At 42.9% G+C, this 26,331-nt stretch overlaps 1 protein-coding gene across 4 annotated transcripts in view; it reads right to left on the reverse strand.

The window, feature by feature from the left end:
• s100p (S100 calcium binding protein P) overlaps positions 1-26,331 on the reverse strand; it is a 45,144-nt gene that overhangs the window by 11,107 nt on the left and 7,706 nt on the right. For 2 of the 4 annotated variants that reach the window (XM_078202228.1, XM_078202214.1), the window contains exon 2: positions 15,972-16,082. In XM_078202228.1, coding sequence (XP_078058354.1) covers positions 15,972-16,082 — 111 coding nt within the window. Of the gene's footprint in view, positions 1-15,971; positions 16,098-26,331 lie in introns of all 4 variants that reach the window. The other 2 variants (XM_078202222.1, XM_078202205.1) reach the window with 1 other exon arrangement.

Below are 26,331 nucleotides of genomic sequence, written 5' to 3' on the forward strand. Positions count from 1 at the left end.
AGGGACCTGGGTTCGATTCCCAGCTCGGGTCACTGTCTGTGTGGAGTTTGCACATTCTCCTCGTGTCTGCGTGGGTTTCCTCTGGGTGCTCCGGTTTCCTCCCACAGTCCAAAGATGTGTGGGTTAGGTTGATTGGCCATGCTAAAATTGCCCTTAATGTCCTGAGATGCGTAGGTTAGAGGGATTAGTGGGTAAATATATAGGGATATGGGGGTAGGGCCTGGGTGGGATTGTGGTCGGTGCAGACTCGATGGGCCGAATGGCCTCTTTCTGTGCTGTAGGGTTTCTATGATAAGGTTGGGTAAGTATTTAATACTTTTGAGTTTCAGAGGTCTTTTTTGTGGTTCATAGTTTATAAGGGTTATAATCAGTACTAACAAGGAGCAGGAAAGAAGGGCTCTGGAGAATTGGATAATATCTGATATTAAATATCTTCCAAAAGTTTAATTTAAACAGGTTAGTCATGGCAGGAGAGCTCCACGCCGTGGTGTGCTCCTCATGCTCCATGTGGGAAGCTGGGAACATTTCCAATGCCCAGAGCCAGGTTGAGTGCAGGAAGTGTCTCCAGCTGCAGCTTGTGGCAGAACAAAGGAACTAAGAACAAAGAAAAGTACAGCACAGGAACAGGCCCTCCAAGCCTGTGCCGATCATGATGCCCTAAATTAAACTAAAACCCTTCTGCCTTACTCAGCCCATATCCCTCTATCCCTCTCTCTATTCCCTCCCTTTTCATGTACTCATCCAGATGCCTCTTAAATGTTGCTAATGTGCCTGCTTCCACTACCTCCTCTGGCAATGCATTCCAGGCCTGGGAAGCCTGGCTTTCAGAGCTGGAGCAGCAGCTGGGAACACTGTGGAGCATCTGCAAGGTGGAGATTATCATGGATAGCATGTATAGAGAGCTGGTCACACTGAAGGCTAAGATTTCCGACAAGAAGGGAATGGGTGACCACCGGTCAGTGCAAATGGGCGTGGCAGGCAGTGCAGGAATCCCCTGTGGCCATTCTCCTGAAAAACAGATATACCACTTTGTTGAATGATCTCTCAGGGAAAGCAGCAATAGCCAAATTTGTTGCACCTCTGTTGGTTCTGCTGCAGAGGGGAGGAGTGAAAAGTGTAGGAATGCAATTGTTCTTGGGGATTCAATTGTAAGGAGAATAGACAGGCATTTTTGTGGCCACAAATGAGACTCCAGGATGGTACATTGCCTCCCTGGTGCTGGGGACAAGGATGTCTCAGAGCGGTTACAGGATATTCTGGAGGGGGAGGGTGAAAAGCCAATGGTCGTGGTATACATTTCTACAAACGACATATGTAAAAAGGCAGAATGTAGGGGGTTAGGAAGAAAGTTGAGAAGTTGGACCTCAAAACTAGTGATTTCAGGATTACTAATAGCGCCACGTGCTAGTCAGAGTAGAAATAGCAGGATATACCAGATGTATATGTGACTGAAGAGATGGCCTGAGGGGGAGGGCTTCAGGTTCCTGGGGCATTGGGACCAGTTCTGGGGGAGATGGGACCAGAACAAACTAGACGGGTTACACCTGGGCAGGACCGGGACTGATGTCCTAGGGGGAGTATTTGCTAGAGTGGTTGGGGAGGGTTTAAACTAAAATGACAGGGGAATGGGAACTTATGCAAGTAGTCAGAGGAGGGGGAAATAAAGGACAAAAACCGAAGCCAAAAATTGGAATAAGAAAGGTGATTGGCAGAGAAACCAAGGGCAAGATTCAAACAGGAACCTCAATGAAAAATAGTGGGAAGAACAGGACCAGTAATGTTAAAAAGACTAGCCTAAAAGCTTTGTGCTTTACCACGCGGAGCATTCGCAATAAAGTGGATGAATTAATCGTGCAAGTCGATGTAAACAGGTATGACAGTCGGGATTACGGAGACATGGCTGCAGGGTGACTCGGGATGGGAACTAAACATCCAGGGGTATTCAGTATTTAGGAAGCACAGACAAAAAGGTAAAGGCTATGGAATTGTATTGCTGGTTAAAGAGGAAATTAACACCATACTGTGGAAGGATATTAACTCTGAGAATGTGGAATCTATATGGGTACTGCTCAAACACATGGGGCAAAAAACATTAGTAGGTGTTATATATAGACCCCCAAACTGTAGTGGTGATGTGGGAATGACATTACAGAGGAAATTAGAGATGCACTCAATAAAGGAACATCTGTAATTATGGGTGATTTTAATCTGCATATAGATTAGGCAAATCAAATTGGTCACAATACTGTAGAGGAGGAATACCTGGAGTGTATACAGGATGGTTTCCTGGACCAATACATTGAGGATCCAACTAACAGCAGACCATTCTAGGCTGGGTATTGTGTAATGAGAAAGGAGTAATTGGTGATCTAGTTGTGCAATGGATCAGCGACCATAACGTGATAGAATATTTCATCAAGATGAGACTAGGGTCCTGAATCTTAATAAAGAAAACTATGATGATACGAGGCATGAGTTGGCAATGCCAGATTGGGAAATGCTACTTAAAGGGATGACAGTGCATAGACAATCACAAACATTCAAGGAATGCATGGGTGAACTGCAACAATTGTTTATTTCTCTCAGGTGCAAAAGCTAAGCTGGAAAGGTGGCCTTACGATGGCTTACAAGGGAAATTAGAGATAGTATTAGATCCAAGGGAGAGGCAAACAAATTGGCTAAGAAAAACAACAGACTTGAGGATTGGTAGTAGTTTAGAAGTTAGCAAAGGAGGATGAAGGAACTGATTAAGAAGGGGAAAACAGAGTACGAGAGCATAAAAACTGACTGTAAAAGTTTCTATAAGTATATGAGGAGAAAAAGATTGGTGAAAACAAATATAGTCAGAAACAGGTGAATTTATAATGGGGAACAAAGAAATGGCTGACCAACTGAATACATACACAGAAATGTTGGGGAACACACACTTTAGTGAGAGGGAGGAACAGAGATCAATATTAGTAGAGAAATGATGTTGGGGAAACTGTTAGACTGATGGCCGATAAATCCCCAGGCCTGATAATCTACATCCCAGAGTACTTAAGAAAGTGGCCCAAGAAATAGCGGATCCATTGGTGGTCATCTTCCAAGATTAGGGTGACCGTTGGAAGGGGTAGGCAGTCAGTGCAGGAATCCCCTGTGGTCATCCCCCTCTCTAAAAAGTATACCATTTTGGATACTGTTGGGGAGGGATGGCCTATCAGGGGATAACAGCAGCAACAGCCAAAGCAGTGGCACCACGGCTGGCTTTTTTGTTAAGCTGGGAGGGACAAAGAACACTAGAGCAATCGTTATAGGGGATTCTATAGTTAGGGGTGCAGATAGGTACTTCTGTGGATGTGAAAGAGACTCCAGGATGGGATGTTGCCTCCCTGGTGCCAGGGTCCAGGATGTCTCTGAACAGGCAGAAAGCATTCTGAAGGGAGAGGGTGAACAGCCAGAGGTCGTGGTACATATTGGTACTAACGACATAGGTAGGAAGAGTGATGAGGTCCTGCAGCAGCAGTTTAGGGAGTTAGGTTGAAAGTTAAAAAGCAGGATCTCTAGGGTAGTAATCTCAGAATTACTCCCTGTGCCACGTGCTAGTGAGGCTAGGAATAGGAGGATAGTGCAGCTCAACACGTGGCTAAACAGCTGGTGTAGGACGGAGGGTTTCAGATATCTGGACCATTGGGGTGTCTTCCAGGGCAGGTGGGGACCTGTACAAGAACAATGGGTTGCATCTAAACTGGAAGGGCATAAATATTCTGGCCGGGAGGTTTGCTAGTATCACACGGGAGGATTTAAACTAGTTTGGGAGGGGGGTGGGAACCAAAGCAAAGGTGGATTAACTGAAGGAGAACCAGAGAGTAGGGCCAGTAAAACTCAGAGAAAGAGCAGGCAGGGTGTGGTTGCTAATTAAAGAGGGCATGGTGTACTGAAGTGCATTTGTTTCAATGCGAGAAGTGTAAGAGTTAAGGCAGATGAACTTAGAGCTTGGATTGGTACTTGAAACTATGATGTTGTTGCTATTACAGAGACTTGGTTAAGGGAAGGACAGGATTGGTAGTTTAACATTCCAGGATACAGATGGTTCAGGCGCGATAGAGGGGGATGTAAAAGGGGTGGGGGAGTTGCACTACTGGTTAAGGAGAATATCACAGCTGTACTGCAGGAGGACACCTCGGAGGGCTCATACAGTGAGGCAATATGGGTAGAGCTCAGGAAAAGGAAGGGTGTAGTCACAATGTTGGGGGTTTACTATAGGCCACCCAACAGCTAGCGGGAGATCTCAGAGGAACAGATATGTAGGCAGATTTTGGCAAGGTGCAAAAGTAACAGGGTTGTTGAAGTGGGAGATTTTAACTTCCCCTATATTGATTGGGACTCACTTAGTGCGAGGGGCGTGGAGTTTGTAACTAACAGAGTTTGTAAGGAGCATCCAGGAGGGCTTCTTTAAACAGTGTGTAGATACTCCAACTAGGGAAGGGACCATACTGGACCTGGTATTGGGGAATGAGCCCGGCCAGGTGGTGGATGTTTCAGTCAGGGAGCAGTTCGGGAACAGTGACCACAATTCAGTAAACTTTAAGGTACTGATGGATAAAGTTAAGTGTAGTCCACAAGTTAAGGTGCTAAATTGGGGGAAGGCTAATTACAACAATATTAGACAGGAACTGAAGAATGTCGATTGGAGGCAGATGTTTGGGGACAAATTAACATTTGGCATGTGAGAAGCTTTCAAGTGTAAGTTGATAGGGATTCAGAACTGGCACATTCCTGTAAGGATGAAGGATACGTTTAGGGAACCTTGGATAACGAGCGATATTGTGAGCCTAGTCAAAGAGAAAAAGGAAGCATTTGTCAAGGCTAGGAGGCTGGGAATACATGAAGCAAGTGTGGAATACAAGGAAAGTAGAAAGAAACTTAAGCAAGAAGTAAGGAGGGCTAAAAGGGGTCACAAAAAGTCATTGGCCAGCAGGATTAAGGAAAATCCCAAGGTTTTTTATACATATATAAAGAGCAAGAAGGTAGCCAGGGAGAGGGTTGGCCACTCAAGGACAGGGGAGGGACATGCATGGAGCCAGAGGAAATGGGTGAGGTATTAAATGAGTACTTTGTGTCAGTATTCACCAAAGAGAAGGACTTGGGGGGATGATGAGTCTGGGAAAGGGTGTGTAGATAGTTTGAGTCATGTTGAGATCAAAAAGGAGGAGGTATTGGGGTTCCTGAGAAACATTTAGACAAGTCCCCAGGGCCTGTTGGGATATACCCCAGAATACTGAGAGAGGCAAGGGAGGAAATTGCTGGGGCCTTGAGAGAAATCTTTGTAGCCTCACTAGCTACAAGGGAGGTTCCAGAGGATTGGAGAATAGCCAATGTTGTTCCTTTGTTTAAGAATAATCCAGGTAATTACAGGCCGGTGAGCCTTACGTCAGTGTAGGGAAATTATTGGAGAGGATTCTTCAAGACAGGACTTACTCCCACTTGGAAATAAGTGGATGTATTAGCGAGAGGCGACATGGTTTTGTGAAGGGGAGGTCGTGTCTCACTAACTTGATCGAGTTTTTCGAGAAAGTGACAAAGATAATTGATGAGGGTAGGGCAGTGGATGTTGTCTACATGGACTCAATAAGGCCTTTGACAAGGCCCCTCATGGCAGACTGATGCAGAAGGTGAAGTCGCGTGGGATCAGAGGTGAGCTGGCAAGGTGGATACAGAACTGGCTCGGCCATAGAAGACAGAGGGTAGCAGTGGAAGGGTGAGTTTCTGAATGGAGGGCTGTGACAAGTAGCGTTCCTCAGGGATCAGTGCTGGGACGTTTGCTGTTTGTAATATATATAAATGATTTGGAGGAAAATGTAACTGGTTTGATTAGTAAGTTTGTGGATGACACAAAGGTTGGTGGATTTGCAGATAGCGATGAGGACCATCAGAGGATACATCAGGAGATAGATCGGTTGGAGATTTGGGCGGAGAGATGGCAGATGGAGTTTAATCTGGACAAATGTGAGGTAATGCATTTTGGAAGGTCTAATACAGATAGGAAATATACAGTAAATCGCAGAACCCTTAAGAGTATTGATAGGCAGGGGGATCTGGGTGTACAGGTACACAGGTCACTGAAAGTGGCAACGAGGTGGAGGAGGGAGTCAAGAAGGCATACGGCATGCTTGCCTTCATTGACCAGGGCATTGAATCTTAGTTAGGCCGCACTTGGAATATAGTGTACAATTCTGGACACCATACTACCAGAAAGATGTGGAGGCTTTGGAGAGGATACAGAAAAGATTTACCAGGATGTTGCCTGGTATGGAGGGCATTAGCTATGAGAAGAGGTTGGAGAAACTTTGTTTGTTCTCACTGGAACCACAGAGGTTGAGGGGCGACCTGATAGACGTTTACAAGATTATGAGGGGCATGGACAGAGTGGATAGTCAGAAGCTTTTTCCCAGGGTGAAAGAGTCAATTACTATGGGGCATAGATTTAAGGTGCGAGGGGCAAGGTTTAAAGAAGATGTACGAGGCAAGTTTTTTACACAGAGGGTGGTTGGTGCCTGGGGAACTTGCTGCCGGGGGAGGAAGTGGAAGCAGATACGATAGTGACTTTTAAGGGGCATCTGGACAAATACATGAATAGGATGGGAATGGAAGGATATGGTCCCCGGAAGGGTAGAAGGTTTTAGTTCAGTCGGGCAGCATGGTCGGTGCAGGCTTGGAAGGCTGAAGGTTCTCCTTATCGAAAGTTCCTGTGCTGCAATTTTCTTTGTTCTTTGTTTGTCTTCATTCTAGAGACTCTGGAACAATTCCTACAGGTTGGAGGGTAGCTAACGTAACCCCACTATTTAATAAGGGGGGTATAAAGAAAACAGGGAAGTATAGACCAGTAAGCCTGACATGAGAAATGGGGAAAATTCTAGAAACCATTATCAAAGATTTTATAGCAAAACACTTGGAAAACAGTGGCAGGATCAGACAGAGTCAGCATGGATTTATGAAAGAGAAATCATGCTTGACAAGCCTATTGGAATTCTTTGAGGATATACTAGTAGGGTTGATGAGAGGGAGTCAGTGGATGTAATTTATTTGGACTTTCAGAAGGCTTTTGACAAAGTCCCACATAAGAGGATAGTGTGTAAAATTAAAGTACATGGGGTTGGGGGTAGTGTATTGAGATGGATAGAAAATTAGCTGGCAGACAAGAAACAGCAAGAATAAACGGGTCTTTTTCCAAATGGCAGGCAGTGACTCGTGGGGTAACGCAGGGATCAGTGCTGGGACTCCAGCTATTCACTATATATATTAATAATTTAGATGGGAGAACTAAATGTAATATTTCCAAATTTGCAGATGCAGGTGGGAGGGTGAGCTGTGAGTAGGATGCAGAGATCCTTCAGTGTGATTTGGACAAGCTAAGCGAGTGGATAAATGCATCGCAAATGCTGCATAATTTGGATAAATGTGAGGTTATTCACTTTGGTAACCAAAACATGAAGACAGATTACTACCTGAATGGCCATAAATTAGGAGAGGGAAATGTGCGATGAGACCTGGGTGTCCTCATACACCAGTCACTGAAGGCAAGCATGCTGGTGCAGCAGACAGTTCAAAAGACAAATGGTATGTTGGCCTTCATAGCAAGAGGATTTGAATGTAGGAGCAGGGATGTCTTGCTGCAATTATATAGAGCCCTGGTGAGGCCACACTTGGGGTATTGCGTGCAGTTTTGGTCTCCTTATCTAAGGAAAGATATTCTTGCTCTGGAGGGAGTGCAGAGAAGGTTTACCAGACTGATTCCTGGGATGGCAGGACTGATGTATGAGGAGAAATTGAGTCGGTTTGGGTTATATTTGCTGGCGTTGAGAAGAATGAGGGGATCTCCTAGAAACCTATAAAATTCTAACAGAACTAAACACGGTAGATGGAAGAAGGATGTTCCTGATGGTGGGGGTGTCCAGAACCAGGGGTCACAGTCTGAGGACACAGGGTAGACTGTTTAGGACAGAGATTAGAAGAAATTTTTTCACCCAGAGAATGATCAGCCTGTGGAATTTGCTACTACAGAAAGTAGTTGAGGCCAAAATATTGTATGTTTTCAAGAACCAGTTAGATATAGCACTTGGGGTGAAGGGGATCAAAAGGATTTGGGGGAAAAAGCGGGATCAGGCTATTGAGTTGGATGATCAGCTATGATCATAATGAATGGTGGAGCAGGCTCGAGGGGTTGAATGGCCTCCTCCTGCTCCTATTTTCTATGTTTCTATCACACCTTCTTCTGCTCCCTTTGAAGTTCGCTCTTTTGACTCACAGTGTGCCGCACTGCAGCTCTTTCTTTTATTAAAACAACAATTTGCTAAACAAAGCACTGCAAGTCACTGCTTTTGTGTCTTTTGGTTACTTTGGAAACATTGCTGACATATTAATGGCCTTGAAGGGTACTTAAAACCAGTTTTTAAAAATCTCAGCGTGTGGTGCTTGAAATGTAAACAATGACCACCCTTTCTGGTTTCCTTTGTAGGTTACTTTCCTTCAGTGGATCAAATTGTGCAACTGGGGTATTTGTTTTGTCAAGATACAGACTGAAGTAAATCTAACTGCTTTCTGTCTGTTCTAAAAGAGGGCGGTAAATTTCCTTCGCTCTTCTCCTGTCACAGACACCCTGTTTCACTAAACGTTTTGCCGAGGTTACAGCGGCAGTACATGAGATAACCAAGCGAATTCACCCCCACTAGCATAGAAAATATGAAAATCGCCAGCTGCCTCAATGGCAGTCAGCACACTCTGTGGTAAGTTCAGCGGCACTTCATTGAGGGCAACTCTTGCAGGAGAGGGAAATAAATGATTTTACAAAACCAAAAGCTATCTTTTCATGTTACTACCAATGAGAAAATTAATGCAGCGTTAGTACTGGTGCACTTGGTACAGCATTACAATACTATAAATTTATAACTTGGTTGTGACTGGTGGAAACTATTGCGGGGGAGATCACGACAAATTAACTCTATCGTTGTTCTCACTTACAATTTGCTAACTGCATTTTTGTTTTAATTGCTGAGATTTTCATCTCACACAGCAAGTTCTGTGGGAACTCACAACTGTCAGGAATGTCATTTTTCTCCTACAGCTGTTTATCAAAACAAAGCATCAATGGGAGCTTGGTTCAGTGATGATACTTTTGTTTCTTGGTGTGGTTAAAACAATAATATCGTTTAAAGCACATAACCCAGGTTAACTTCTGTTTAGCACTAAGGGGATGCTGCAGTGTCAGAGATGCCATTTTTCAGGTCCGATGGCACGCCACCGCTTCATCTGCTATTCAGATAGGTGTGAAAATAAACACACACAATGATAGGGCTCTTACACGTGTAGCAATACGACAGCAGGGCACATTTTCAAGCTGACAACCCCTGCAAAAAATGATAAATGAACCTCTTGTCACACTGACAACTCAAACAACAAATCCTCCGAACACATTATGCATGCACATTTCTTCACGTACAAGAGCTGCTGGTTGAGTGTTTGGGAATCACCTGAAAACTGTTAACAAACTGAAAACAGGAGGAAGCACCTGCATTGCAGGCCATTGGATCCCTCTGCATGGAGTATCCCAGGTAATCAAATAATCTGGGGAGAAAGGCTGAGGGTGAAACTTCAGAACTCTTTAAACTCAGGGGCAAACTTAAACCTGCACATCTCTTTTCACTCACAAGCTCACTGAAATTTGGTTCAATAACTGCACCCAAACTCCAGTCAGACCATGTGAAGTCAGAAACTTGCACTCAACAGCCAGTTAAACAACAAGTTTGACGCCCAGTGGATTTCCCTCTCCCCCCACCCCCTTTCCACCCGCAAAATTACTTTTCCTGGCCACAATTTCTAGCCCACAGTTTATTTTTTGTCTTTCCGAATTAGTTGAGGCAATCAGGTCCCAATTTAAAATTTTGAGTTTCATACATTCCAGTCAGAACACGCCGCAATCGTTCCATCTATCAATTAAAAACTATTTGATGTGTCCGCCCTCAAAAGCTCCCTGGAAACGTACGTATTAGACGGCATCCTCTTTTATCTCCACTTTGTTGACAAAGATCATTATTGTTGTCTGCAGAGACATAACCGCCAGCCACCACCAAGGGCATAACCCCGTCACAGCGCCACCACCAACCAGGTACGGAATTACACGCACGCCCCAAGAACATCCCGGACAACTGGTGTCTCCGGATTTCAGAGTTCTGGATTTCAGAGGCTTATGGTGCAATTTATCAAATTAAACTTATTTACTTCTCCTTGTCGTGTCCTCCTCATGATTTGAGAATTCTTTACATAAAGGGCAGAACCTGGACATAGACCCGATGTCAGCTAGGGTCACGCCGATGCCAGACACCGTCCCATCTCCAAAGAGTGGGCCAATGGCTGGGGTGGTCACCGATCATCAAGGAGAGAATTAAGGGTCAGCCCGCCATGTGGGTGTGTGTGAGCTGTGAGGGCGGGGGAAGGAAGGACGGTGAAGGGGGTAGGGCAGTGGTAAAGGGGGAAGGGATGAAAGGGGCGTGTTGCTGCCAGGGCTGCGAGAGCACGGGAACAAGAAGAGAGCGGATACTGTGATGGTGTGCAGCAGCAGGCTGGGTTACACTCAGGTTTGTCCCCAAACAGGCGCTGGAGTGTGGCAGCTAGGGGATTTTCATGGGATGTTTACAGTAACTTCATTGCAGTGTTAATGTAAGCCGACTGTTGATTAATAAATAAACTTTACCTCTATGTTTGCTAAATTTGCTGATGACACAAAGATAGTTTAAAGAGTTAGTTGTAAAGGACGCCTAAGGAGTCTTCAAAGGGATATGGATAAGCTGAGTCAGTGGGCAAAAAATTGGCAGATGGGGTATATTGTGGGAAATGTGAATTTGTCCACTTTGGGAAATGACCCTCATGTGAAAAACATTTAATACCGTTGTACCTTTCAATGCCACACTCATTGGGTGCCAACCCCCCCCCCCCACAACAGTTGGATGCAATGTCTGGGGCTAGCATGCCACACAAGCTGTAACAGTGGCTTGTAAAAGGTGAAGTATCCAGTCATCCAGCAGGTATGTCATTCTGACCCGGTACACACGATTGGCAGGGTGCAGCCTCCACCTGTGGTTCTTTCCCTGCTGCTGTCTGCCCTCTGAAGACCCTTGCTCCTCAGCAGGCTGGCCGCCTTCAACCACTTCTTGTGGTTCCTGCCCCTGTTCAGCTGGCCTCTTCCTTCTCCTTCTTCTCACTGGAGAAGATATCTCCAAGAGAATAAACTATGCCCATATTGTACTCAGCAGCATGTTATGTTAGATTACAGTGCTGAACAGTTTATCATCAATACCTCTGATACCATCCAGGAATTCATACATTCTAAAGGTTTGCCTTTGAAATGGCCTCCTGCTAAAGTCAGGCTTAGATCCACCTCCAGCCTTCATATCCACCCTTTCCAACAACAATGAAAAAACAATGTTCCTACATGATGTGTTTCATGTGCAGGCAATGTATTATGGCATGGGGGGACATATTATTGCAGTCAATTGGACTGCTAATAAGCTTAAGCAATCAGCAATTAGTAATTTCAAAATGAATGTGAGGACTTTCAATTTTGGAATCCATCCACCCACCCTACCATTGCTGACCAGTGTGATGAAGTCAAGTTCGCCACCCCGGACGAGAGCAGTCCTATTTGCAGAATGTAAAAATTAGCCCTTTATGTCTGTCTTTACTGCAGAAGACGCAAAGAACATCCCAGAAATAATAGTAAATCGAGAGGTGAAAGGGAGAGAGAAACCTAAAATAATACAATCGCCAGGGAAACGTTGCTGAAAAAATTATTAGAAGTAAAGACTGACATGTCCCCTGGTCCTGATTGTTTTAATCCTAGGGCCTTAAAAGTGGCTGCTGACGTAGTAGATGCATTGGTTTTAACTTTCCAAAATTCTCTTGATTCTGGAAAGGTCCCATCAGATAGGAAAACGGCAAATATATCCTCCATGCAAGAAAGTAGGGAGGCTGAAATCAGGAAATTACAGGCCAGTTAGCCTAACGTCTGTCAAAGGAAAACGTTGGAATGGATTATTAAGGAGGTTATAGCAGGGCACTTAGAACATCATAACGCAATCAGGTGGAGTAAACATTACATTGTGAAAGGGAAATCATGTCTGACTAATTTATTAGAATTCTTTGCAGAAGTAATGCAACATGGATAAAGGGGAACTCATAGTGCAGTGTACTTGGATTTCTGGAAGGCATTTGACAAGGTGCCACATCAAACGTTACTACTCCAAATAAGAGCTGATGGTTTAGAGAGTATCAAATTATCATGGATAGAAGGTTAGTTAGCTAACAGGAAACGGGTGGGATAAAAATGGCTCATTTTCAAGATGTAATGAGTGGGGTGCTACAGGGATCAGTGCAGGGGCCTCAACTATTTACAATCTATATCAATGACTTGGAGGAAGGGACGCACAGTGGCACAGTGGTTAGCACTGCTGCCTCACAGTGCCAGGGACCCAGGTTCAATTCCCAGCTTGGGTCACTGTCTGTGTAGAGTCTGCATGTTCTTTCTGGGTTTCCTCTAGGTGCTCTGGTTTCCGCCCACAGTCCGAAAGACATGCTGCTTGGGCGTATTGACCCAAACAGGTGCCGGAGTGTGGCGACTAGGGGCTTTTCACAGTAACTTCATTGCAGTGTTAATGTAAGCCTGCTTAAACTTTTACTCTAAACTTACTGATGACACAAAGATAGTTTAGAGAGTAAATTGTGAAGAAGGTCTAAGGAGTCTTCAGATGGATATGGATAAGTTAAGTTAGTGGGCAAAAAATTGGCAGATGGAATATATTGTAGAAAATGTGAACTTGTCACTTTGGCAGGAAGAATTGAAAAGCAACATATTATTTTAATGCAGAGATTGCAGAACTTGGCGGTACAGAAGGAAATGGGTGTCCTGGATCATAAAAGTTATTATGCAGGTACAAGTGTTTAAGGTGGCAACTGTTGTTTATTGCAAGGCGAGTTGGATACAAAAGTAAGAGTTTTGCTACAATTGTGCATGACACTAGTGTGACTAAATCTGGGGTACTGTGCACAGTTTTGATCTCCTTATTTAAGAAAGGATATAATTGCATTGGAAAAGTGCAAGGAATGTTCACATGACTGACTCCAGGGATGAAGGGGTTGTCTGAGAAGGAAAGGTTGGGCCTGTATCCATCGGAATTTAGAGGAAAGAGAAATTGAAACATAAGATTTTGAGATGTGCTCACAGGATGGATGCTGAAAGGCTATTTCTTCTTGTGGGAGGAACCAGGAGACACATAAAAATAGGGGAAATCCCATTTAAGACAGAGTTGAAGATGACATGGTGGCACAGTGGTTAGCCTCACAGCGCCAGGGTTCTGGGTTCAATTCCGGCCTTGGGTCACTTTCTATGTGGAATTTGCCCATTCGCCACGTATCTGCATGGGTTTCCTCCGGGTGCTCCGGTTTCCTCCCACAGTCCAAAGATGTGTGGGTTAGGTTGCTTGGCTATGCTAAATTGACCCTAGTTTCAGGGAATTAGAAGGGTAAATATATGGGGTTACGGGAATAGGGCCTGGATGGGATTGTGGTCGATGCAGACTTGATGGGCCGAATGGCCTCCTTCTGCACTGTAGGGATTCTATGATTTATGTAGAGAAATATTTTCTCTCAGAAAGTTGTTAGACTGTTGAATTCTCTTCCCCAGAGAACAGGAGAGGTCGGGCCACAGAATATTTACTTTAAACTTTAAATTTTGTGCAAGTCTCTTGAATGATGGGTTAAAGGCAGACAAATTGTGAGGTGGGATATAGATGCATATGAGTTTGTTCAAGATTGGACTTTTAGTTAATATGAGGACCAGTGAAGCATCCGTGATTCATCTTTATGGTAGATTTTCATCATCCACCACAGAAAGATGAGGTCATGAGCTGCTCATCCTCCAGGGTAAGAAGCCCTCTGGAGAAACGTTCTTGGACATCCCGTCCATCTTCGCTGATGTCTTGAGGCCTGAACTGAATCCCTCCATACCACTACAGTCTGAAACAGCCTTGAAAGTGCATTGTGGAAGGTCCATGCCTACTCAAATGTTGCCCTTCTACTGAGGGGACAGCAGTTCTAGCATCTCTGTGTCTCTGTCAAAGAGCTGCATATGGATGTGAGCAGCAATTTCTTCAATGGATAGCCCTTATCTCCTCTCAGTCAACCAGGTAGTCTCTCAAGTGGCATGAACAGCTGCTACTCCTGTAATTGCCTAAGAGTGAAGGAGTTGTAGCAGCCGCTCAAATACAGTGTATAGATCTGGTGGAAACACTTTTGGTTGTCACATATCAGTTCAACTTTGAGAGTGGAATCTCTAGCAATGAATGCCCTGGTTGTGTTGCCAGTGCCTTGATGGTCATGTGGGTGCAGTCAATAACCCCCAGCACCTGAAGAGTCCAAAAATTGTGAAAATCCCCATGTCTTTGTAGTCCCATTGGTGGAAAACTCAAAGTAATCCGATACCCTGTCCAACAGGGAATCCATTATCTCTTGTATGCTGTGATTTACAACTGCCTGAGAGATACCAGTGAGGTCAGCCACTGTCCCTTAGAAAGATCCAGAAGCAAAGAGATTAAGTGCCATGGTCACTTTGACAGCTACTGGCAGGATGTGCAAATATGGCCCTCCACCAGTGAACCCAATTCTAACACCATCTGCCTTGATAGGTTTTTCCTTTGGTAACATTGATACTCTGTTAGATTTAGAAAGCTAATCTTTGTTGTTGATATACTTATCTAGAGGGTGTCCCCTTTTTCCCTCTCAGCCTCTCATTCATCACCTCTGTGTGCCTCAGTGCCACCCACAAGCACTTTCTGTGAGAGCAATTATTTCTTGTTGCTGTTCAACCTAAATCTAGTCAGCTCAGCCACAGCTCCATATTTAGCCTCTAAAAGCAATGATCCAGTTGCCTGGATCCTCCCGTCCACCCCCCCCTCCCCCCCCCCCCCCCCAACACTATGCTCCTGTAGGGTCACTCCTCCCAACTCCAAGTTCTCTGGTGCCTACAGTTTCCTCTATGCTGCCTTTGTACACTCACTGCCGAGTAGTTATCTCTCTGCATCATTCTCCTTTCAAATTATGTACAATGGACCTGTCTCAGTGAGTCTTGCTGGGCTGCTGCATCCTACTCGACCGTACATTGTCCCAGTGCCTGCAATCAAAGATCACTTTTAGTCCTTTAAGTGGCTATTAATTGCCTCAATTTCATAATTAAGTACTGAGCCACAGCATTTGGATGGCTTTCCGGCATCCAGTTCCCAAGGTCTTCATAAAAATCAATGGAAGCCAGCATACTGTACCCATATCCAATTTTGTCCACGTTGAATCTTTATAGTGCAGAAAGAGGCCATTGGCCTATGCCAACAACAATCCTACCCAGGCCCTATCCCTGTAACCCATTGTATTTACCCTGCTAATCCACATGTTACTAAGGGGCAATTTAGCATGGTCAATCAACCTAACATGCAATTCTTTGGAGTGTGGGAGGAAACTGGAGCACCCGAAGGAAATCCTTGCAGACAGTCACCAGAGGCCGGAATTGAACCCGTGTCCCTGGCGCTGTGAGGCAGCAGTGCTAACCATTTGTCCACCTTAGGTCAAAACTTCTGCCCAAAGTTTACAAATATTAGCCCCTGCAGCTTTAAACAATACTGGCTTATCTTAGACCTGCATACTTCTTGACCTGTTCGAAGGTGTGTGACAAAAGCTTTCAGATAGAAAGACACAATTTATGAAATCTGCCGCAAGTGAAAATAATATTTAGTGGTAAAGGTATCACTAAACTGATATAACTTCACCACAGACATAAATATTTGAAAAGTTTGATATTTGTAGAGTTCCCATTCCCCTAAATTTCTGTTGTGTCACGCACACATTTACTACATATGTTACAGAAAGGAGAAAACACAGTAATTAGATCTTACCTCCCTTGTTGCCCTCTGTGTTGTTGCCTGGACCACAAAAACATTGTAGGCGCTGAACCACCACTGGTACATCTCACAGAAGAGGAGGAAATCACATTGCGTCGAAGGGACCTATAAGGAAAGTTCCTGAAATCAATTAGAATAGACTCGTTTAAAAACTCAAGAGTTTTGCAATCTCTGTGCTTCAGGGACTCAAGTCATGTAATAGGCAGTACTCATTGGCAATTTCTCAGAATCTTTTCCCCAACTGGGTGATATTTTTCAAGCAAGGTTGATTTGTTTTCTGATTATTTGATGCAATATGTTCCTGACGAACCTGTTCGCTGCCATAAAACTGAAGTTTCATTATGACTTAAAGCCCCATCCTTCACAGGTTCTCTGGCTGGTCCTGACGGCCGAAGCCATAGCAACGTGAAAGGGCGCACAGGTGCTTCTATGCAACAAATCATTGCTCATGTGGAAAGTAAACTTTATGCTTAAGCTCTCCCGTGTTGATTAAAAGCTCTGGTGTACAACAGGGACCAGTGAGAAAACAATGGATTGGAGACAGGGAATCACTAGGTTTGTTGAGAGTTTGGGGATTGAAACCAGAACTGAGAGATTTTGAATGTAATTCTGTAATAGTTCATTTTCCACGAAGGGACAGGAGCATGACAACATAAATAATAATAAACATCATGATGTGCCACATTGTCCCGACATCTTTTTTGAGAGCAAAAAATGTCACAGGGATTAAGTACGTTTGATGTTTCTAACATGAGGGACAATCCAACAATCACAATATTAAACTGTTCATTTTTGCGTGCTTTGTTTGAATGCAGGTCCTTTGCTAATTGTCTGCTGATGCTTCATCTTGAGCTGTTTTCATGGCAGTTCTTGTCAGTAGTGCTTTTCCATTGCCTTCCACTCTGAGGGGCAGGAATGGACCAGATTGGGAGTCCAACCCACACTGTTGGTGTTATTCTGAACCTCAGGCTAGCCAACTGAGCTGCTCAGCCCCTGTTAAGGTGTATATTTTGGAAAAAACATTATACTGGGGCACTGCAATCAGATTTAAAAAAAAATATAGGCTCAAATAATCCAATCAGGGTTGAACCCCTGTGTTTTGAGTTCTGATCGGACACAAAGCTACCCACTTTGGGGTGGCAGGGTGACACAATGGTTAGCACTGATGCCCCACAGCACCAGAGACCTGGGTTCGATTCCTAGCTTGGGTCACTGTCTGTGCAGAGTCTGCACGCTCTCCCCGTGTCTGCGTGGGTTTCCTTTGGGTGCTCCTGTTTCCCCCCACAGTCCGAAAGATGTGCTGGTTAGGTGCTTTGGCCATGCTAAATTCTCCCTCAGTGTACCCAATCAGGTGCCAGAGTGTGTCGACTAAGGGATTTTCACAGTCACTTCATTGCAGTGTTAACGTAAGCCTACTTGTGACACTAATAAATAAACTAATAAAAACATTAAAACACTTGCTTTCCTCTGATTTTTCAGACAAATCTGATGGAAGATCTTGCAGACCTCACTCAACACAGGAAAGCTTGGGAAGTAGCAGGGGGAAATTGGGTGGGAGTCGTATAGTTTACCCAGCAATTAGACAAGGATTTTTCTCTCTAACATTTCCTGAATAACAATTCAGTTAAGTAAATAGAACCATCCAAAGTCTCGAACCCTAACTCAGAGTTTGAGACTTTTTTGTAGGGTCCTGTGGAGCAGGGGAATTGTCAATCAGAAGTTTAAACTTCACAGGAAATTCCTATGAAGTCAGTGCTTTGGGGCTTCCAAAGGATCCTGCAGTGCACCTGAGGGGCGTGCCTGACCTCGAACGATTCAGAGACTGAAGGATCTGGGCCATAATCTCTATGAAAACAGATTACTAAATTGTGGAATTTTTCTGAATCACAATGATTAAAGATCTCATAAAAACTCATATCATATTTATAATGTTACAGCTGTAGAATGGTAGAAGTGTTCTGCAGTCAACAATTACTGCACCTGTCCTTGTGTCAGACCAAAGTCAAACGTTTTCAGAGCACACTGTTCCTGGCTATTGTCTGAAATTGAGCTGCCTCATAATCTAACACCAGACATTGGGGTTGATTTTGATGTGGAATGTTGATCAAGTGGGGTGTCCTTTCCAACTGTCCAATAACAATTGGGGTGGCACAGTGATTAGCACTGCTGCCTAATGTGCCAGCGACCTGGGTTCAATTCCGACCTTGAGTGACTGTGGAGTTTTCACATTGCATGGATTTCCTCCGGGTGCTCCTGTTTCCTCCCATTGTCCAAAGATGTGCAGGTTAGATGGAATGGCCATGCTAAGTTGCTCCTTAGTGTCCAAAGATGTATGGGTTAAGTGGATTCGCCATTCTAAATGCGCAGGGTTACGGGATAGGGTGGAGGGGAGGGCCTGGGTGGGATGCTCTTTCGAAGAGTCAGTGCAGATTTGATGGGCTAAATGGCCTCTTTCTACGCTGTGGGGATCTATGGTTCAAATGAATTTTGAAGCTCGAGCCCCATTCTATAGAACAGGCAAATTCCCAGAGCTTCTAATACGACTTACAGACAGCTCAATCTTTGGGAAGGTAGACTATTTAACAAGACAGGTGCTCATCCTGGGTGTTCACCAGAAGGGGATTGTTGAAAGTATTGGTGTTTAAGCTAAGCAACAGATATTAATGGAGGGAAATTCCATACACACCCATAGCTGCAAGGAAGATGAATTTATGGAACAAGTCAAAACTCTCAAGAAACTGAAGAGAAAAATAAGTACTAGACTTGATTCCAATTTTCCCTGACAGCAGCTATGAATAATTTTAAATAGTACAGTCCTCCTCCCAACCTTCAATGTCCATGCTTTGTGGACAGATTGAGCAAGTGGCATTGGCAGCACTGATTGACATGAAAATGGCATTGGGAGTCTAAATGCTATCACAAATATTGCATTTAAATCATTAAATTACAGCCTTGCCTAACCCTGGCAGGACCGCTGAACAATTAAGTTGAAGTCTGTCCAAAAGTGACAATAGGTGAACCTTCAACAGTATGACAGCAAATTTATCCCCCAATTTTAATTCCACTGCCGACTCATTTACAAGTGCAAACAAGGGTAGTAGTAGGATGAAAATTGCCCAGTGATAATTGGTTTCTCTTCAAATGGGAGGGCAGATGTTGGGTATGTTGGAGGTTGAGTAATTCTAAAATGAAGTAGAGCACTCTTGCCTAATTATAACCTGGTTTGCTGCTGAAGAGTGTCGGCTAAACTGTATTTTTCAGGTAGCTACTTACAATAGTTACTGCACCAATGGGCAGATGACTCATGGGTGCACTATTTTTTTCTAAAGGGGCAACAGCAGTGTAATTCATTTTGAGTAAATTCTTCTCGGCTACTGAATGAGTGTTCAAAATTTGTTACCACAGTTTTAGCTCAGTGACAGTGAGTGACACAAATGCTTTAACCCTAGCTGTGGCTTTATCGAGGTCTGCTCAGTGATAACATATGCAAACAAAAATAATGTTTACTCTTAATAAGGTGGAAAAATGAATGTGTTTGCTATCTTAATATGACGCAAGCCTGTTCAAAATAAAACCTCTATGTTCAATTTCTATCAAACAACCAATAATATATTTAGATTGTGTTCTCTGTTTAGTGAGTCAACATTAATAAGAAAAGGAAAACTAAAAACAGAACAAACACGTATAGCTTATGTTAAAATTTGAATGGACTTGCTTTTACACTGTTTCATTTATGTATTTGTCTGTCTGTCCTTGTATCTGGTGAATAACCTGTAATTATAATCATCTGAAGAAATTTACATCATGTCGCAAAATAAAAGTCTAACATTTAGTTAGGTCACGGTCATGGCAAACAGAATCAAATAATACATTCTGATTCAATACGAACTAATATTGCAATAGTAATGGCAGAAAAAAACAGCAGCTGTAATGTACCACATCATTCAAGTGGTAGTGACTGAGCTAATGTGAATGAGTCTCTGCTGAAAGTTTGATTGTGAAATGTGATATGTTGTTCAGGTTTGACATTTAGCTGGTTAACGGAGAAAGGTTCCAATTTAAACCGCACGTATTTGGAAGTGAGAGTGTAGAACTGCTGTGTTATAGAATTACCAGGACCAAAGAAAATAACACACACAGCTGCGGAGAGAGTGCAAAGAGAAAACCTGACAAACATCTTGTTATTCCATTAAATGGTGACCAGTAAAAACAGGCATGTGCAATCTGACATTACCCCATCCGGGAAGCTCTATTTCATGCTGCCTCTTTTGCTCCTTTCTGAGTGCAACTCTGATGAGAAAGTGAGATAAAATGTGTCCTCTCTCTCTCTCTCTATAACTCTGTGTTGTAATACAACAATCCCACACCATCCTGTGGAAGAACCCAAAGGTGAATCATGATTAATGGGAGAGCTGGAAATAGAAACCAAATGGATGAAAAACAACAAAGCCTGTAGCCCAATGTTATTTCAGCTGAGGACATCAAAGCTGACAGACCTTTACTCACCTCACAGATTTGAGAGGAAAAATAACAATCTCCTCTGACATCAGCAAAGAAACAATTCTAAATATATTTAAGAATTGAGATAAGTCATGCTGTGAAAGCGATCTAGGTATTTCTCTAGCTGGGATATTCCTGACATGGATTCTCCTGAAATGCCGACTTCCTGTAGCTACGGACACAGTGTGGCTTTAGATCTTCTGGAAGAACCCCCAACATGGTCTTTGTCGCCAGATAAATCCAAGAAAAATGTCAAGGACTCTTCATTCATTGATTTGACCAAATCATTGCATTCAGATCATGAGGCTCTGTGGATTGTGTTCCAAAGATTTTGAAACTTCATCACAATCCTGCAATTGTTTCATGATGATATGATTGCAATTGCCTTGAGTGGGAAATCTTAAAAATAGAACACCTTCAATGTCAGACCGGGATCAAGTAAGGCTGTGTGATAAAGCCCTCAATCTATTTACAACCTGTATGACAGAGCCTGTTTAGCTCATCAAAAGTCAACTGCCCTCCAGTGTTAGTGGCCTCCTTGCCAACACTATACTGACCATCACAGATTTATATGATCTATAGTTTGCAGAGGATTGTAGTGTCATTTTCCACTTTGCACCAGATTTGTAAGATACTCTCAGTCCCTTTAATCCTGCATTCAAGAAACTGGGCTTGTTGCCAAAACAAAACTCTAATATCAACGTACACCTGGTCAGCTAAATGTCCCACCTCCCATACAAGTTGAAGGAAAGACCCTGGAATATGTTGAGCACTTGCCACATATTGGCAGCCACCTATCTCAAATGGCCACCATTGACAAGGAGATGCAACTCCAGATCAGCCTTCTACAAATCATGGGAATAAGTGTTTGACAACAAAGACTTGCAACCCTGTAAGTCTTGGTTACAGCACAGTTCATTACTACACTACTGTGCTGCGGTGAGACCATAAACTGAGTATCACTGGTACATAAGAGTACTAGAGAAATTCCATCAGCAATGCCTCCATCACATCCTCTGGATTCAACGGGAGACCAGTTGAACAATTAATCTTGATGACGGCTCCACAAGCATTCAGGCAAAACTCTTGCAAAGTCAACTTTGATGGACTGGACACTCTGCCCAGATGATTGAAAACCATCTTCCCCATGTGGTCCTGTTTTCTGAACTGTCAAATGGCTAACATTCCAGGGAAGTACAAATAAACCTTTCCAAAGACTCTCTGAAATCCTTCTTGAAGTGCAACAGCATTGACATTAATGTTTGGGAGAAGCTTGCTACATTGTTCAGAATAGTGACAACTTGCCCATCAAAGCAGGCTTTGAGTCCCAGCGTAGAATCATAGAATCCTACAGTGCAGAAGGAGACCATTCAGCCCATAGAGTCTGCACCGACCGCAATGCCATCCAGGTCCTATCCCCATAACCCCATGCATTTACCCTAGCTAATCCCCCCCGACACTAAGGACAATTTAACATGGCCAATCCACCTAACCTGCACATCTTTGGACTGTGGGAGGAAACTGGAACACCCGGACGTAACCCACACAGACACAGGGAGAACGTGCAAACTCCACACAGACAGTGACCCAAATCAGGAAGCGAACCCGTGGTCCCTGGCGCTGTGAGGCAGCAGTGCTAACCACTGGGCCACCATGCTGCCCGCGTCTTAATAATGAAGCAATGTGGTGGCAGAGAAGGAAAGAAAGAGAGAAAGTCCTACATGCAGGATCCAACTACCTCATGGACATCCTGCCCCATATATCCAAAAATATGTGGGTCAGGAATTGACCTGTTCATTCATACTTGAGATCTATGAGAGAAACTGAGTAGACATCATCCTCAAACAAAGAGACAGCCAACAACACTACAACACTATAATAAATTTAAAAACTGCTGTTGCCATTAACAGCTGATTATGTCATTAATTTATTTAATTTGTAAAGCATCTGGTGCAAAGGCTTACTGTTTGAACCATATTATAAGCCCTTCAGGCCAACATTTTTTCCATAGATTAAAATCAAAAGAATAGATCGGAATATAATCATAAATGCATTCTATACATCTTGCAGTCTAAAGTTTATTTATTTGCATCACAAGTAGGCTTACGTTAACGCTACAATGAAGTTATTATGAAAATCCCCTAGTCACCACACTCCAGTGCCTGTTCGGCTACACTGAGGAAGAATTTAGTATGGCCAATGCACTGAACCAGCACATCTTTCAGACTAAAGGAGGGAATCGGAGCACCCGGAGGAAACCCACGCAGACATGGGGAAAACATGCAGACTCCACATAGACAGTGACCCTAACCAGGAGCCAAACCCAGGTCCCTGGCTCTATAAGGCAGCAGTGCTAACCACTGTGCCACTGTGCTACCTTAAAATGAAGTCTAATATTAAATAATACTTGAGTAAAATCATACCAGAATAGCACAATCATATTCCATTTCAAAGCAAAGGTTTAAGTTATCAACCAATCTAAATGCAGGATAAATTTACAAGCAGCACCAGTAAGAATCTGTCAAATTAGGAACAAAACCTAACACAAGGGAAAATTAATTGTATGATATTGGTAGTAATTTTAACCACCAAGAATGGGTAGATTTGGTTCAGGTGGGAGGTAAAAAATAATTTAAATTTCAAACCCAGCCAGGAACCAGATTATGAAGATTATGGCCCACACCTCCACAATTTCCACCTTCCTTCCCTCTATATCCTCAAAATATCTCATCCAATCCTGGTTACGTAGCTTATTTTTAAGGACAGCCAATCTATCTGATATCTCCTCTTTATCAATTTTAGCTCATCCATGTCTCAAATACTTTTTCTTTCACCATGACTTGGGCAGATTTACCTTGGCAAAGATTTTAAAAGTTTATAATTTGAGGAAAATGTCGGACTGTGGGGACAGAGCAAAGAATTGGAATTAGTTTTAGATTGTTTCAGCAAAGAGCCACCTTCTCTACAACTAGCTGAATGGCTTCCTTCAGTTTTGTAATTTTTATAGATAAAACATTTTAATCACACAAACATTTTATCCCTGTATTTTTGGTCAAAAAAGACTCTATTGTTCCAATCTCAAATGCAGTGATGTTAAGGTTGCAATTTTATTTAAAAATCAATGCAGTTAAGATAATTATTTATATCAACATAATGTTGGATATGGTATGAATACTTCAGCAACCAAAACAAGCATTTTCAGGAATGCTTATCAAAATGCATGAGCAGGAATAGTGACACAATGACAGTCGTCTGCTGTTACTCAGTTGGTAAAATATACCTGAGTTTTAAGGTTGTGGCTTCAAATCTCACTTCAGTGACTTAGGCACAGAAGTCTATAACTTTTGCCTTTAGTGCGACATTTTCATGAGTTAAGTTTTTTTTTCTGATTTGCTGGTAAAGCCTATCTGATTTAAGTAGAAGGTGAGAAAACATTTTTCATTCATCCAGGCTACATACAGGAAGTCTAGTGGCACAGTAGTAGTGTCCCTACCTCTGAACCGTAAGTTCTGTTGTGTTTAAGTCCCACACCAGAACTTGTTCACCATGAAAGGAGTGTTCAATAGGCTCATAATTAGTTTGGGCATCCTCATGTCATTCCCCAGAAGGGAAAAAGAAATGTCTGAAGATGTCCTTAAACAAAGCAAGGCTATCTTGAAAAATTAAAATATAAAAACGCTTTTTTTTGTTTACATCATTTCTTAAGAATTTATATTTTCTAAAACAAACCACCAGATTTTATAAATGAGTGATTATGGAACTATCCAGCGCAGTTATCGAAAATTATTCAAAAAGAGAGATGTACTTACATTATCAACAGGTAGGTAGAAGACTTGCAGGAATATATATTCTGTGGGATATATGATATGTGTGTGTTGAATACATGCATGTATTCAATGTTTAAGACACGTGGCACTTGCCCCTGGGGAGATAAAGCACTCTTTCTAAATTTCAAAGTTGTTTACTGACAACAGAGTCATTAAAATATAATGAAAAACACCTCAGGTAATCAATCATGATAATTCTAAAACAGGTTTTATTCAGATCTGCATCTGAATAGATGCACTCTTTAACGATGAAAATAAGCACTAATTCTGATATCTTTTTTACATCTGCAGCAAACAACTAAACTTGTCCCAAGGTTTACCGTGCTTCTATGGAATAATACAGACTGAAACATGAAGGGGGGAGATTTGTGTTTAAGGAATAATGGAGGTTTACCCCCTGAGAGAATCTGCATCAGTTTAGTGAGCTGTCTGTTATTAGTCCTAGAGCTAAAATATACTATTTGAACTTGCAGGAGGACATGTCTATAAGTGAACTGAATATTTCTTCCCCCCCATTAATACTTATTGAAATTGTGCCATTAAACACTTGGCATGTAATTTTGTTTTATTTTCCTTTTGAACTGTGCAAGAATGTGCTACTTTCTCAAACCATGTTACAATACAATGTAAGTACACTCAACCATGAGTTAGACAAAATTTACAAATACATTCATTCATTGCAAGTCCCATGTAAGTCTATAGTTATTCAGGCTTGGGTGAGCTTATTTATTAACAATGTCAGAAAGCTGTTAAATATTGGGCGAGGAAGGTGTCAGGCATGAAGTTGGAGTGGATTCAAGAAGACATGGTTAGATGGGGTAGGAATCATTTCAATTCAGGAAGTTTGGATTGGATGGTCAGTAAGCAAACAGAAAGTAGATCTATACATCTTGGCATTTTCCTACGTCAAGGTGCATTCCATTTGCCACTTGTTCTTGATAGATGGTTCACATAATTTTTAGTCCCAATTTTAATTTGAGGCATGAATCAGACATGCAGGGTCAACCCCCACGAGCCTCAAGCCTCATTTTAAGATGAGTGAGGAGCTGCCCTCCTGATTACGTGGCTAACTGGGATACACATGATATTTTACCACAAGAAATTACAAAGGGCTGTACGTAGCCCAGTCTATCACGCAAACCAGCCTCCCATCAATTGACTCTGTCTACACTTCCCACTGCTTCGGAAAAGCAGCCAGCATAATCAAGCACCCCATGCACACCCCAACATACTCTCTTCCACCTTCTTCAGTCGGGAAAAAGATACAAAAATCTGAGGTCATGTACCAACCGACTCAAGAACAGTTTCTTCCCTGCTGCCATCAGAGTTTTGAATGGGCCTACCTCATATTAAATTGATCTTTCTCTACACCTTAGCTATGACTGTAGGACTACGTTCTGCACCCTCTCCTTTCCTTCTCCCCTATGTACTCTATGAACAGTATGCTTTGTCTGTATAGTGTGCAAGAAACAATTCTCTTCACTGTATCCCAATACATGTGACAAAAATCAGAGGTGGCCACACAGGCTGCCAAATGCTGTTTAAAAGGCTCGCCTTCACCTTGGTTCTCTGGGATTCCATCCCAGTTCTTTCCTTACATTTTAGGGTCTCTAGTCCTTGCCTCTTGCACCTCATCACCTCCTTACCCACTCCCCATACCAACTCCAAGTCCCCGTACCCTCATGCCAACCCATGTCCCCATCTACCATCATTTGCCCTTACACCCCCATGCTAACTCACCCAGTATTCACTATGATAGATCGCAGGTGCCATGTTGAAAAATAAAATAAAGGTCTAAATAAATATCTGTTACAACCTTTGCAATATTAATAAAAGTCCCAAATGAAAGACCATTCAAACATTTAAATGCCCTCAAATACTTAATTTCTTATAAAAACAAACAGATTTGTATTCTAACCTCACATCAAAGGCAGCTTATCCTTAATAACCTCTTTGAGATATCAATCAAACTTTGAACTTAGGACCTCCCTGCTGACATAATTCTAGAATGTGGAAAGCAGCCAAGC

Source organism: Mustelus asterias, chromosome 3 (genome assembly GCF_964213995.1).
Source record: "Mustelus asterias chromosome 3, sMusAst1.hap1.1, whole genome shotgun sequence".
NCBI lineage: Eukaryota > Metazoa > Chordata > Chondrichthyes > Carcharhiniformes > Triakidae > Mustelus > Mustelus asterias.